The 15,401-nt window shown below is 42.8% G+C and overlaps 1 protein-coding gene across 3 annotated transcripts; it reads left to right on the top strand.

The window, feature by feature from the left end:
• The first annotated feature begins 49 nt into the window (after positions 1-49).
• LOC135499552 (uncharacterized) lies at positions 50-6,591 on the top strand. Of its 3 annotated transcripts, none has more exons than XM_064790388.1 (2): positions 50-121; positions 512-6,591. In XM_064790388.1, exon 2 carries the CDS (start codon positions 856-858, stop codon positions 5,476-5,478), a length of 4,623 nt encoding a protein of 1,540 aa, XP_064646458.1. In that variant the 5' UTR covers positions 50-121; positions 512-855; the 3' UTR covers positions 5,479-6,591. The 3 variants fall into 3 exon arrangements, with proteins under 3 accessions (XP_064646458.1, XP_064646459.1, XP_064646457.1); XM_064790389.1 differs by having other exon boundaries at positions 58-134; XM_064790387.1 differs by having other exon boundaries at positions 60-151.
• Positions 6,592-15,401: the final 8,810 nt, after the last annotated feature.

Raw genomic sequence — 15,401 nt, 5'->3', positions numbered from 1 at the left:
ACGAAGTCTGCGCACTAATTTCGCGCATCTTCGACATCAACTTCCGGTTTTCTGAATGACAGATGTCTGAGAAACAAAAGCCCCAAAATGACGCAAAATGTCCGAAATGACCGAATCAAATGTACTCACGTTTGGTAGTATGAAAGCTGAAGTAATAATTGATATATATAGACATAAGAATATCAAAATTATAGCCCAGTTTTAGCACAATCCTTTCTTCAAAACCCCCCCTTCGTTTTCCAGTTTTCTGATCTGTAAAATCGTGAAAATGTACATGAATGCACAATGCATGCATGCATACACTGTGATACTTGTATCACGTTGTGAAAAGAATTGGTAAAAAGAATTGCCTGCGGATTGTAGAGCAGAGAGGGCGATGTTTTAACTGCTGTATATAAATGATCCAGTCGATCAGTCTTTGATGTGTTGATCTAATCTTCTTGGTAGGCCGTAAATTAATGATTGGTTTGTCATTCCGATCTTTAAATTTACTGATTCATTTTGTTTTCAGAGAAGACCTGTCTTCCTGCCATCCAGTGTCCAATGCAGAGGCCAAGCCAGAAGATGATGTCCATGATTTGAATAATCATAGCACTGGTTTTTGATCCTTTGCTTTGGCTGCCCCAAGCGAAAAACCATCATTGAAGTTGTTATCACACAGATACTTCAAAGAACAGCTTGTTGCTATGACTTCAATCAGACCCGTCATTTTCTCAAAATGGAGCATAGCAGAAACGTGCCAGTTCAATTGTCTGACTCTCCTTGTTGTAACCCTAAAAAGCACTCATGATGTAAATAGTATCCCAAGGATGAGCTGAACAGCTCAGGACATTTGCGGTGTCTGCCAAAGACACCATGTCTTCACCTTCAGATCGAACTGTTGTGGAAAGGTCGCCGTCTGCGAGATTATCAGACCGTGGAAGCCCGCTTTCTGAAAGCCATGACAGCCCTCTGAGTGAACGCTTGGATACATTGTCTGGTGAGCGCAGAAGTTTAGTCAGGACTGAAAAACGTGTCAAGGGGCAACATTCTGCATCAGTGGTCGTTGGAAGCGTCAGAATCAAGGCAGAATTTGACGATTTCAGTTACGGTGACACTTGCTCTGTTAGTCCTAAAGTGCTTGCTGAGAGGAAGAAATATCGCAACGATGGTACCCCTGATTCTTTAGCACCTCGTGTGAAAGAAGAGCCTGCGGAAACTGGTGCATTATTTGGTGATGTTGAGCAAAATGAGGCTGATCTGCTTTCCCCTAATACCAGCAGCGCCTATCACCTTGCACAGCTTGCTGGACAAGAAAGCGTGGGTAACTTTGGTATGTGGTCGCATAAAAAGTTTGGCATTGGTGGTTTTGTGCAGTATGGGTCTGGTGGCACTCGCAGTAGTTCTCAAAGTGGTTCCCCTGGATTGCCGAAATCCTACCACCCAAGAGACCCATCGGGTTCAGGCAGGAGTGGAGCAAGCATTGATGGGTCTCCTGACTCCGGGAATAGCACAGAAAGTCGAAAATCTTTCCCATACAGTTCTCCAAAATTGGTTGTGAAATCGGAAAAATCTCCATCGCCGAAATCTGATCCAGTTACTACCAAGTTGACTCCTGTCCACTCGCCATTGAGTCCAGAACAGTTGATGTCGCATTCCTGGATCTACATGAATCGTTCAAAATCATGTAGTCCTGAGGATCACAGTCCAGCTGAGGTACTGCCACAAAGTTACAGTAGTAAAGGGGAGAGTAGCCTTGGCTTGAGTTCTAAGCATAGCCAAGATTTTGAGCTGACCAGTGTCTACCCATGTAAATTTTGCCATGAAGCGTTTTCATTGTACACTGCTTTGCAAGAGCATATAAGATTAGAACATTGTGATGACCCGGTCGTTACATCCAAGTCTATGGACTATGGGAAGATTCACCACAAAGCAGTACAACATCACGACACTCGGTCAAGTAGCTCTTATTCTGAGGGATCTGACGGGAAGTACACCTGTAAGTTCTGTTCACTTGGGTTTGAGTTTTACACCGTTCTGCAGGAACATATTCGAATTTGCCATGACGGGGGCCGACGAAGTTCTGTGAACTCAAATGCATCGGCAAAAGTACCCAGTAGCACAAGTCCAGTTGTTGTGGATGGTCCATCGAAGTATCCCTGCAAGCATTGCGACGAATCCTTCCCGTTGTATACCGCTTTACAGGAGCACATCCGGATCGAGCACGGTGAAAACGCCTATTGGGGGCGGGCCGCGTACATGTCAATGATGATCGACGGTCGTGAGGAGTTTCTGGAAGAAATCATGAATTGCTGCGATTGTCAATTCTGTCCAGAGAAATTCACATCGCCGCTCCTACTTCAGGAGCATGTAAGAGTTGAACATGTGCCAAAGTGGGCAGCGCAAAAGAAAGCGATGTCACAAACTTTGCCCCCAGTCAGTACGAATAACGATACAGCACCGGCATTACCAGTACATAATTCACCACCTGTGGAACCACTAAATCAGGAGGTTGTCAAGAATTTGTTGAAAAAATATGTATGCGCTGTCTGTGGGAAGGAATATTCTAATAAGATACGTTACCAGGTTCATGTAAAAAGCCATAAGGCACGTGCGGAGGAAAAGGTTGTACCAAAGGTAGAGCCAGTATCAAAACCTGCAGAGCTCCAAGTTCCCTCACCCCAGTTTCAAACCAATGCAGGTACGAAGTCGGTCAGTGTTGAAGATTTGAGATATGTGTGCGAGGTGTGCAACGCGAGATTTCCATTATACGTCGTCATGCAAGAGCACATTCGAACAGCCCATGGAGATAAACCTTTCAAGTGCGATCTTTGTGAGAAAGAATTCATCAAGCGCAATTATCTAATGAAGCATATGAAAGCGCACGCCGAGGCCAAAGCGCAGGTTCTCAAGTGCCATAAGTGCGATCGTTGCTTCATGGATCAGGCACGGTTGCAGGAGCACTCGAAGGAACACACAAACGAGGGCCGCTATAAATGTCACGTGTGCGGTTCGTGTTTCACGCACAAGATGCATCACGATCAGCACGTGCGCACTCACAGCGGTGAACGGCCTTACAAATGTGGCGAGTGTAATAAATCATTCTCGCAGCCTGGGCCGTTTCATAACCATCTTCGCTCCCATGCGCGCTGTGCATATTGCAATCGGACATTCCTAGAAAAGGCAGCTCTGCTATTACACCTGAAAACTGAGCACGGTCAGAAAGTCGCTGAGGATACTGCTCCAAATTGTACCAGTCCGGTGTCTACTGGATCAGTTGTTGGAAATCCTGCACCAAGTTCTTTATTACCTGTTTCCATGCGGCTTCCCGAGACTGACTATGCTGTGCCATCGCCAAACGAACCTCTCAATCTTTCAAAGAATTCTAAAGAGAGCCCCTCGCGGGTCACACCTGTAACTATACCAACCGGGACCCATATGTTGTCTCCTGTTATGTTCCCCAGCATGGAACTTTATGCTGACTTGATGTCAAGTTTAAGTGCCAATGCTGCTCTGAGTGTGGCTTCATCAAACAGTAATAACAGTGTGAATGACTCAAGTCGGCCAAACTCGGCAAAGTCTGATACGGTGTCGGAAATTCGTTTAAAATCAGAAGTGCGAGACCACGGACGAAGTCCTTCGCTTGGGACTGAACGCGAGGTTGCGAAATTAATAAAAGATAATTCAAAAATGCCGAGTCATGTTCTAGAGCGGACTTTAGATGGCGTTAGAGACCGCAGTGACTTGAATGGTTCTGATCGGATCCACCATGGTCCTCTATCCGTTGACTTCCTCAGCACCTCTTCCGGATTTTCTTCCCCGAATTCGAAATCGTCTGAAACTAAACTTTCTAAGTCTTCTCTTCTTGCTACTTCTAGTCTTAAATGCGACTTGTTTGAGGCTCACGGTGCAAAAGCTCGCGAGTCAATGGACAAACATTGGTGTAGATCACCGCAATTTGAAAATATGTTTGCAAAAACGTTGCAGCCAGAACATGTCATGTACAGTGCAATGATGCACCCGGAGTTGTTTCGAAGTTCATCGAGTCCGTTAACAGATCCCCTCGGTCATTGGCCGCCTTCAGCTGGTGTCAAACGGAGGTACTCGAAAGAGAAAGCAGATGAGATGTCCCGGTCACCGCCATCTTCTAAACTAATGAAGTTTGAAACTCAGCATGACCTCGATATCGGTGTTGATTCAGATAGTGAGGAGAATCGGGATATCGCAACCAATGGGAATGAGAATGGTGGCAGTAGGGACAAGGTTGAGAAAAATGACGGTGTTGTGAAAAATGATTCAGTGAATGTCGTTGAAAATTCAAAGGACGACTCTGATTTGGTCGACTGTCTATCTTACGTCTGTTGCGTTTGTACTGAAGTTTTTCTGACAGAGTCGATGCTGGACATGCATGATTGTCGAGGCAATTGCCTTGCAAACAATGCACAGGAAGTATGCGGTAAGAATGACACTGGGCATCAATCCGACTATTACGATGATGAAATATCGGAAACCAGTCAAGAAACGCTTTCAACAAAGACACCGACATACCGCTGTAGTTCTTGTTCAAAAATATTTTGGGAGAGGTCTTTTTTGCTGGAGCATTTGGAAATTCATGAGAAACTCGCAAAGTCGAGTGACATCAATATCAAAAGAGGGCAGCATTTCAGTTGTGAATTATGCGAAAATTCGTTTGCGTCCTCGCGTCAGTTGTTTCACCATTTACGCCATCACAACGGTTTACACCAACACGTCTGCCCCATTTGTGGCCGCATGTTTCTCATACAGCGCCACCTAACCGTGCATATTTCAACACATGGTGAATATACGCATTCAGGTCGAGAATCTGGGGGTGGTATTTGTCATCGGACGTCACTTTTGCAGCGGGTGAACCGCCATAGCGATAACCCTCACGCTTGTACCTATATGTCATGTGGCCTTTCTTTCGCAACAATTGAACAGTTGCAGCACCATGTGAAAAATCATGAAACCAAGGGCAAAAAGACGGACGAACTGTTTCGACTAAATCATCATGTGTTGTACCAGAATCCGGCCAAAACCCGGACTGAGAGACCATTTCAATGTGCCAAGTGTCATGAACGGTTCATCGTTGTCGCAACGCTTGTCGATCATGTCGAGAACAATTTGTGCAAGGCGTCATCTTGTGCCGTTTGCCAGAAAGCTTTTCCGAAGAAAAGCCAGTTAAAGTGCCATTTAAAGACTCATCAGAGATTGGGTGAGAGCGGGAAAGATATTGCAGGACTATCGGAGGGTGGGAGTGGGAAAGAAATTAAGGACCTGAGACATTTCTCTGCAAACGACAGTTCTGAAAATATGAGCTTCACAGATAGCTGTGATACATCCGACACTCGTGAGCTGACGCCAGAGAATGTAACTTCCATGACAATGAAGAGATGTGCTGTGTCCCTGAAAGGGGGAGCTGCTGTGGCAGCCGCTGAAGGCCGGTTCCAAGCCAAGAGAGAGCAGGTGGCATCTGAGTAATGGAAATTGATTAGAACCATGTTTGGGTACATCTTCATCAAAGAAATGGCCTCTGTCGGCCTTCACCAATTTTCCACCTCAAACGCTGTACCCAATCGAATGACCCAATGGGTCTAGAATGGGGAGAGATTTCTGGTAACAGTAGATCTGCCTGGTCATTTGCGACTGGTGACATTGAGGGAAATAGTGTTAGGGAACATTCGGCAAAGGTTGAAAAAATCAGTAAAATATTGTTGGCTAGTTTTCTGAAACCAGTTGGCCCAGTTCTTGTCCGTTACAATATCCAATCAATTTCCAATCAGGAGAGTGAAATGATTGCCAGTAATATTAATCATTGATAATAATCATTAATCAGCGTCAATTAAGCTTTTTAAAGCTATGATATAAATTCAGTGTTGTGTTTGCGATTGTTGAGATTTTCGATGAATCTTTTGATGATTAGGTTGTCCATTTTGCATTTATAACCCAGAGTATCGTATTCCTCATACATATTTATCAGTGCGGAGGACGGGGCCATTTTCAAGGGAAGCGTCTGCTCTGAGTTTCTGCCTTCCAACTTTTCAAAAACACACTTGCAAATCCACTTTTAACAAAGTTTTTGGGTAGCACAGGCTTTAATACTGGTTGGGTACAACTGCAGATGTATTTCAAGACAAATGTTGGTCGCACCTAAAACCAAGCCGACATTGTTTGGTGTGAGATTGAGTCCAACCTTTTTCAACTGAACTGTTATAAAAATTGACTCGGTTGTTGCTGCTCCAGTTAAAATGGCCCTCGGCTCCCCTGGCACTGGCTGCTTAAAGAAGAGACAATCACCGTTGATGTTTGTTAGGTTATAATGTACTTGTACAGTTGTGATCATTGTCGTGAGATTCTCGCCTTGGGTTGTACGGTTTTATGGTGGTACTGTCAATGTAACTCAGGACAGTGGGAGGGAAAGAGATTGATAGAACAGCATGACTGTAGTGTTCTTGTGCATGGAATGCATACAGGATGCTGTTGAATGTAATGAAGGCAGCCCCTCCAAATCTTGCTTAACTTCAAATTCACAAAAAACGGCTTTCTCTTGTTTGAAAATAAAATTGCTCAAATTGTTCGTTTGACATTTGCGGCTGGTCTCTAAAAATTTTCAGCACAAGTGCTAATCATTGATGAAAGTTCAAATAATATCACCGTAGCTTGCATGAATTTGAGAGGGAGCATAAACGCTGTCAGAACTGATCAAGTTTTGTGATGCGTTTAATCTTATAAAAAGCTTGTAGGCTTTAGGGGACTGGTACTGCTCCTGTGACGTATGCTTTGTTAGGCTGTAAAATATTGGGTGGAGATTCTAAAACATGCCAGATTATCCTCGGTATTTGAAAACTTGTGAATGAGGTCCACTTTCTTATGAGCAGACGATACTGATAGGATTGGACACTCAGATGAAACAGTTCTACTGTAAAGGTGATACTATACTGAAATGAACCACCATTTTGTATCTACATTTGTGAAACTGGGGCCGACACTCTGTGACTAATTGACTGTATTTACCCTCTAAACTGATTTTTGAGTCAGGTTTCTATTTTCTAACCCTTTTCTGTTGAATCAGGCTTGTTTGTATATCATTCAGGTCTTCATCCTACAAAACATCACACATAAATCATCATCGAGTGTGTTTACTGAAGTAAGTTTGGCCAGTTTTACCTTCTTCACCCCACCAAATCAATCATGTATGTTTCAATGTTGGTGTGAGTTTCTAAAACAGGGTTTTTACAATCTATTGACTTGACAATCTCTCCAAGTATCTTCCAAATATGTTAGTTCTGTTTTATATTCTATGGTTGATGTCGACACCTTTGACCGAGGGGACTGGACATTTCCTTTATACTATTCATCTCTTTGACCACAAGTTTGGCTAGTGACTTGGGTGATTTTACTGCCGCTATCTTGTCCTGAAACTGTGCTTCATTCAAGGCATTGTCGGCAGTGGCAAAGAGATAAAACACCTTGCAAACGAGCATTTTTTGTCGCGCAGCCTGCAATGATAAACACTGCGATGTGTGACAAAATATATTTTGTCTGCGGGCAACCAGTAATCACTAGGTTTGATTCTGACAAAACTGGCGATGACTGCTGCAAACATGGCAAACAAGCAATATTTGACGCATGAAATCATGACTACAGAGCACAGCAACAAAAATCTTGCCGGCTTCAATTTTGCTTCACCGATGGGCCAGGAGTGTTGATGTCCATGTCTTCTTGGTCAGAGTTCGTTAACCTTGACCCTATTAGCTTGATATATACTTGTTAGGTTATTGTGCTGGTACAACTTTGTCATTGTTCAATGATGTGTGTGATTATGTTCAGGAAACTATAATGACTTTCTCAAAATCAGTGCGAATGCATGTTTTTTATTGGGAGTGGGCTTAGAATATGGAACACACAACTTTTCCCCAAAATGTAACCTGTTGACATGAGCATGCATTCGTTGGAAAGCATGCCATGAGCATTTTCTTATGGTACCAACGTTAAACACTTAAGTCTCTGATTTTAATGTTCTAATTTGGTAGCGAAATATACAGGCTACTTGGCAAGTTTATTTGGGCTTGATTTTGAGAAACATTGTTATTGTTTCAACAGATTCAAATGACCTTGGTCACCAGGTATGGGTATCACTGTCTCTTGCTTGACTTAACAGGGTATTTTTTCAAATAGCAAATTTTGATTTCATTTTATGGAAACAGGGTAGTAATGTTGTTAAATATTGAAGTACATTGTAGCCATAGATGCATTTTATGAATTTACATGTATTAATGAAGTTTTATTCACCTTCAATCAAGTTATTGGTATACTTCAAGCTAGATAGCAAAGGTATGAAATTTAAAGTATTTCTGTGTGATTGCTCTTATTCACAATTCTGTGCTTTCGAACATTTCTTATTTGTTTGCTTATCATTTCAAACATGGAGAATCAATATCCTGAACTCTGGCGTCAACTTGGCGATTTTCAGCTTGAAGCAGGTGCGATGTTCAGGCCCTGTAAATACGCCCTTACAGTCAGTATATGAATTTGGTCAGGGTATTTAATACCAGAAACCTAAACTTTTTCTTGGACCATCTCTTTTTGCATTCCAATTTTAATCTTATTTTCAGAGTCATATATTTTGTTCCCAACCAAACCTTGGCGTTTAATTTCTGTACATATTGGTTCCAAAGTTTTTACGGTTTTGCGTATGGATTCATTTCTTGTAAGTTGTTTTCCCTTATCTTGTTTTTAATGCGAGGGAGGTTTAGCAATGTCCCAGGTTATGATTGCAATCCCTTTGAGCTATGATACAAGTTGCTTTATTGGTAGTTAGAAATGGGAAGATATGGCTACCCCTATAAATTGTTCCAAAATTTTTTAAAAAGATGGTGGTGGTCAGATTTCAGAGATGATTTTATGATTGTTTCTGTGCCACATGAATTTATTGGAACAGTTTTACCAAACATTTTTTAATCTTGAAAAATAAAAGGTAATTTCTGTTAGAAATTGGCCTTGTCTCTAGGATTTAATGTATCCCTCAGTTTTTACAGTCAATTGGTTCAAAACTTCATGGGTTTTAATGGATTTTCATCCATAGTCCCGTCACCAGGGTAGACAAAAATATGGTCGTAACAGGGTCAGATATTTTTATAAAACGTTTTAGTTCTTTCTTACAATGTTTATGGTTATTGTGTGTGATCAAGCAGGGTATATGTTATATGTATGTCAGTCTTAAAACATATTATTATTAGTTGCTTTCTAGATGAATAAAATAGGTGCTGTAACATTAGATATTGATTAGGTGACCACGTTTCGATTTTGAAGGTGTCATCCATCATTTACACAACATTCAGCAAGAGTGGAGTCCGTTGAAAAGTGTTACATTTTCACTTTAATTGAACAATATGCTACATGGAATACATAATTCTGAGGCATATTATTAAGAAAAAAATGATGACTATTAAAACTTTTTTGAAGCTGATGGTGTTGACAGTGAGTTTTCATTCTTAAACTTGTCTCAAAAGACCATTTCTCTCGAGTTTGGAAAAAAATGGTGACAGCTTTCAGTGGAAAAAAGATGTTGACATTTTTCAGTAGGGCTTAGATTCCTGATTAAAAAAAGTATTATGTAATAGTCAAAATTGAAAAAGGCGCTATTTCTAGTATTAGGCAAGATGTGTAGCTGAATTGGATATTTATTTCATGTGTTAGGTTTGCTTCTCTTATAAAGATGGTGGTGTATATTTTGAAAGTTTTGAATTGATAATCAAATGGGCAGGCGGTTTGAAATCCCTTCCTTAATGAGTTACAGGGTAGTCAGTTTTAAACGTTTGACCAACTAATCTAAAATTTGAAGTTTTTCATTTTGATCTAATCAGTAAAATAGTAGCATGGACATTGTCTAGTTGGAGGATTCTCTCCATGAAATGACAATGAGAATCCCCATAAATTAGATTTGTATAGAAATTCATGACACAGATTGTGTCTTAGAAAATATGAAATGGGTTGTTATATGGTCCTATGGCAAGTTATTTTGTGATTCTAAATCTGAAGAAATACAGGGTGTTCTTTAAATTATGCTTCAATTTTGTATAAATCTACACTATGGATTTGCAGGGTATCTTTTCCATTTGACTCACTTTCATGTTGTTCCTGCTTATAGTTCCACTTTCCATTGGAGTCATACACTGCTGCTTTGAATAACTTCACAAAGCCTTGCACTCTCACAAACTTTGTTTTTAAGAATTTAGGAGGCTAAAGATTTGAGCAAATGAAATTTAGGCGTGGTAGGATTATGAAATATTATCCTTCACCCCATGTGATGCAGCAGTATGGTTTGGTTAGCCTATTTTCGAGATGGGTAATGCCATCTAACTGAGAATGGTCTAACTTGTGCGAGTAGTGAAATCCATAATATCTTCCACTTCCAGTAGATATTATATATATCCTTGAAAAGTTTTAAATTTGTATTGCACACAGTGCTTGATTGACCTTCGTATTCAGCTAAAGAAGTCTGGAAGAGATGGGATTTCCATATACTAGCATTTCGGGATGGAAACCATTCTCTTTGAGATCTTATGACTCAATGAAATTACTTTCACAACACTTAATTCTGCGGCAATTATCTGGCCTTTTAAAGACATCTGCATTAAAAGCCACCTATTGGACGATTTAAATGCACCCAAAGAATATCATCAAAAATGAAATCATGTATAATGCATGGATGTCCATCCATGAAAATGCTATGTATGGAAAACCATCTCAATCCAGACTGTGTTGTTCTTCCGCTATCGTTCAATTTATTCACAATGTGCTGTTATTTTCCGTGCATTTCTGCTAATTTCTGTGACTATTTCCCTTCTTCCAATGTTGCCTACATGAATATATACATCGTAATTGTTTATGTACATTGGTACATGTAGTTGTTGTTTAATTAAGAATCACTGCCATGTAAGGTGCATGCTGCAATAAAATGGTTGTCTTGTAGATACAAATATTGGCTTCTGTCTCGTTTGATTTGGAGCACAGGAGCCTGAAGTCAGTAAAAGAAATTCAAGCCCTATTTACTGTGTAAGCCCAATGGACAGAAATCGCAATCAAATACACTGCAACATCACAATCTAACACGAGAATCATTATGGACATCATCCCCGCTCGTTTCTGTTAGTAATGTTCTGGGCATGCAGTGTCTCTATGAGGTTGTGACAACATCACACAGCGTTGTCTGATGGAGAGCAACCCTGCCTGTTTCCTGCATGCTCTGAATGACTGGCACGCATTGTCTCCATGAGGTTGTGACAATGTCCCTCGGAATTATCTTGAAGAGAACATCCTGATGTCTTTGGCATGCTCAGATTTATCTGATGGGGAGCATCCATTCATGTTTCCTGTGTGTAAGGTCTTTGGCATGCAGTGTCTCCATGAGGTTGTGACAATGTCCCTCGGAATTATCTTGAAGAGAACATCCTGATGTCTTTGGCATGCTCAGATTTATCTGATGGGGAGCATCCATGCATGTTACCTGTGTGTAAGGTCTTCGTCATGCAGTGGCTCCAAGAGGTTGTGACAATGTCTGATGTCGCAGTCTTACTTTACATTCAGGACGTCTCAGAAAAGTAACTTTTAAGCCTCGGGGCTGGCTTGAAGACATTTTCACAACCACGGTTAAAACCTGGGCCTTTGCCATGCATGCTGTATTCATGATGTCTCAGAATTGGGATATCAAGGACATGGAGCAATCTTTCTTGCGATACAGGAAGTCTCAGAAATGGATCTATGAATCCCTCTACAGGAGACATCGTCAAACTGTCTTCACTGTCTTGGCTGCCTCGTCGTCCCAAGTTAGCCACATGTTGCTCAGTCATTACCCTTTCCAATGTGCTCCAGGAAACAGGCCTTGTCAAGAGCCTGACATGGAGACATCGTCCCAACCAGGTGGATGTGTAGAGCGTCAAAGTCCTGCCAAAAGGACATCGTCACAACCTATCCCTGTCCCCATAGGCACACTGCTACAGTTTACCTTTCTATGCAGGGTGTCTCAGATATAGATCTTTGAAGCCTTCTCAAATAAGGGGTCGATACCTGAGACCGTCACAATCTACCTGTTTCGCACCAGGCAACTCAGACATGTTATCCGCCTTTGCTACACAGGATGTCTCAGAAAGGGTCCGACGGAGAGACATCGTCACAACATGTCTCCCTCGCACCAGGAGAGAGAGACTGCTGCAATCGTCCATATACTGTCGCAATTTTACTTCTATTAACATTATGCCTTAGAAAAGAAAATGTAAAGCCTCGAGGGCCTGGCTTGGAAACATTGTCACAACCATGCTCTTTCAAATTTTTGTGCGGTATTCACGGCTGAAATTTGCGCCTAGCAATATTCAGGATCTCAGAAGAGGATGTGTGCAGCGTCAAAGACCAGACATGAATGATTGATCGTCAAAGACCAGACATGAATGATTTATCGTCATATCTGAAAGAGCGTCAAGGTCACGCCGAAAAGACATCGTCACAACCTCTCGCAGTCGCGGCCAGTTAGACACTCTGCCACAATCTACTTTCCAATAAAGGGTGTCTATGAACCCTTTTGAAGCAAGGGACCGATACGGAGACATCGTCACAACCTATCTCCTTCGCTTCAGTGAGAGAGACTGCTGCAATCGTCCTTGCTACTGGCCTACAGATTGTCCCAGAACTGGATCTATGAATCCCTCTACGGGAGACATCGCCAAACTGTCTTCACTGTCTTGGCTGCCTTGTCGTCCCAAGTTAGCCACATGTTACTCAGTCATTGCCCTTTCCAATGTGCTCCAGAAAACAGGCCTTGTCAAGAGCCCGACATGGAGACATCTTCCCAATCAGGTGGATGTGTGGAGCGTCAAAGTCCTGCCAAAAGGACACCGTCACAACCTATCCCTGTCCCCACCAGTTATAGGCACACTGCTACAGTCTACCTTTCTATGCAGGGTGTCTTAGATATATATCGTTGAAGCCTTCTGAAGCAAGGGGCCGATACGGGAGACCGTCACAATCTACCTGTTTCGCACCAGGCCACTCAGACATGTTATCCGCCTTTGCTGCACAGGATGTCTCAGAAAGGGTCCGACGGAGAGACATCGTCACAATATGTCTTCCTCGCACCAGGAGAGAGAGACTGCTGTGAGAGAGCGACTGCTGCAATCTTCCATATACTGTCGCAATTTTACTTCTATTAACATTATGCCTTAGAAAAGAAAATGTAAAGCCTAGAGGGCCTGGCTTAGAGACATTCTCACAACCTAGCTCTTTCTGATTTTTGTGGGGTAAACACGGCTGAAATTTGCAGCTAGCAATGTTCAGGATCTCAGAAGAGGATGTGTGCAGCGACAAAGACCAGACATCAAGACATCGTCACAGTCTACCTCTGTCGCATCAGTTGGGCATACTGTTGCCTTGCTATACAGGGTGTCTCTGAACGAGATCTGTTGTGTCTCAAGTGCCAGGCGTGAAGACATTGTCACAACAAATGCCTGTCTCGCTAGTTGGACGTCTCGCCAGTTGGACCTACATGTACTGCACTCTGCGCTGATATATCAGGAAGATATACATGTACATGTATATACCTTATCATACAAAATGGCTCATCATTCCTCGTTGGACGTGAGGCCACAACGCAATGTCTCCTCTCATTCTTTCGATCTTTTCACTGTCTTGGCTGCCTCGTCGTCCCAATAGAGCCATACGTAGCTCAGTTCAGCTGTCACCGTCCTTGATCCAAAAATTATCTATAGAGCCTTGCCATGGGCCCGACATGGCGATTGATCGTCACATCTGAAAGAGCATCAAAGTCGTGCCGAAAAAACATCGTCACAACCTCTCTCAGTCTCGGCCAGTTACAATCTACTTTCCAATAAAGGGTGTCTTAGAAAATCTATGAACCCTTTTGAAGCAAGGGACCGATACGGAGACATCGTCACAACCTACCATCATCGCACCAGTTTTATACATAGGATGTCTCAGAAAAGGATCTATATTGCCGTCTAAACCAAGAGCCCGACATGGGGACATCGTCACAACCTATCTCCTTCGCTTCAGAGAGAGAGGGACTGCTGCAATCGTCCTTGCTACAGGCCTACAGATTGTCTCAGAAATGGATCTTACAATCCATCTGCGGGAGACATCGTCTGGACATGCTCCAGAAAGGATATATAAACAGGCCTCGCCACGGGCCCGACATGGAGACATCGGCCCAACCAGGAGGATGTGTAAAGCGTCAGGCCCTTGCTAAAACGACACCGTCACAAACGATCTCTGTCGCGGCCAGTAAGACACACTGCTACAATCAAATTTCCTATGCAGGGTGTCATAGAAATCTACAAAGCCTTCTGAAGCAAGGGGTCGACACGGAGACATCGTCACAACCTCTCTCTTTGGCGGCCAGTCAGACAAGCTGCTACAATCTACTTTCCTATACAATGTCTTACATATGGATCTTTGAACCATTCAAGGGGCCGATACGGAGACGTCGTCACAACCTATCTCTCTCGCAACAATTATACTGTTTGCTACATAGAGTGTCCCAGAAAAGGATCTATAACGCCTTCTGAATCAAGGGCCCGACATGGAGACATCGTCACAACCTATCTCTTTCGCACCAGGAGAGGGAGGCTGCTGTAATCGTCCTTGTCTACCTAAAAGGATGTCTCAGATATGGCTCTATTAGTGCTTCTGCCGGCGACATCGTCACAACCTTTCTCCCGCACCAATCTTCCATGCTATACAGCTGTACAGGATATCTCAGAAAAGATCTGTGAAGCCTTATCAAAAGAGGAACCGCGCCAGGTGAAGACATTGCCGCAACTTTATTCTGATTTGTTGGACATACATGTACTGTCGCAATTTTCTTTCGATTCAAAGGATGCCCTAAAGCGTCAAGGGTCTGGCTTGGAGACATTCTCACCACCTAGCTCTTTCTGATTTTTGTGGGGTATGCACGGCTGAAATGGGCGCCTGGCTATGTTCAGGATCTCAGAAGAGGATATGTGCAGCCACAAAGACCAGACATGAAGACATCGTCACAGTCTAGCTCTGTCGCATCAGTTGGGCATACTGTTGCCTTGCTATACAGGGTGTCTCTGAACAAGATCTGTTGTGTCTCAAGTGCCAGGCGTGAAGACATTGTCACAACGAGTCTCTGTCTCACCAGTTGGAATCTTGCCAGTTGGACATAGTGCATAAGGCATGTCTCAGGAAGGTATTTATGCCTTTATCAGATCATATGGCTCATCATTCCTCGTGGGACGTAAGGACACAATGCAATGCCTCCACTCATTCTTTCGATCTTTTCACTGTCTTGTCTGCCTCGTCGTCCCAATTGAGCCATACGTCGATCAGTTGAGCTGTCACCCCTCTTTGGACATCCGCCGTTTTGGTAC

Source organism: Lineus longissimus, chromosome 15 (genome assembly GCF_910592395.1).
Source record: "Lineus longissimus chromosome 15, tnLinLong1.2, whole genome shotgun sequence".
NCBI classification, from domain to species: Eukaryota; Metazoa; Nemertea; class Pilidiophora; order Heteronemertea; family Lineidae; genus Lineus; species Lineus longissimus.
The sequence above is the reverse complement of the archived record's forward strand: the minus strand, read 5'-3'. Positions and strand labels throughout refer to the sequence as shown.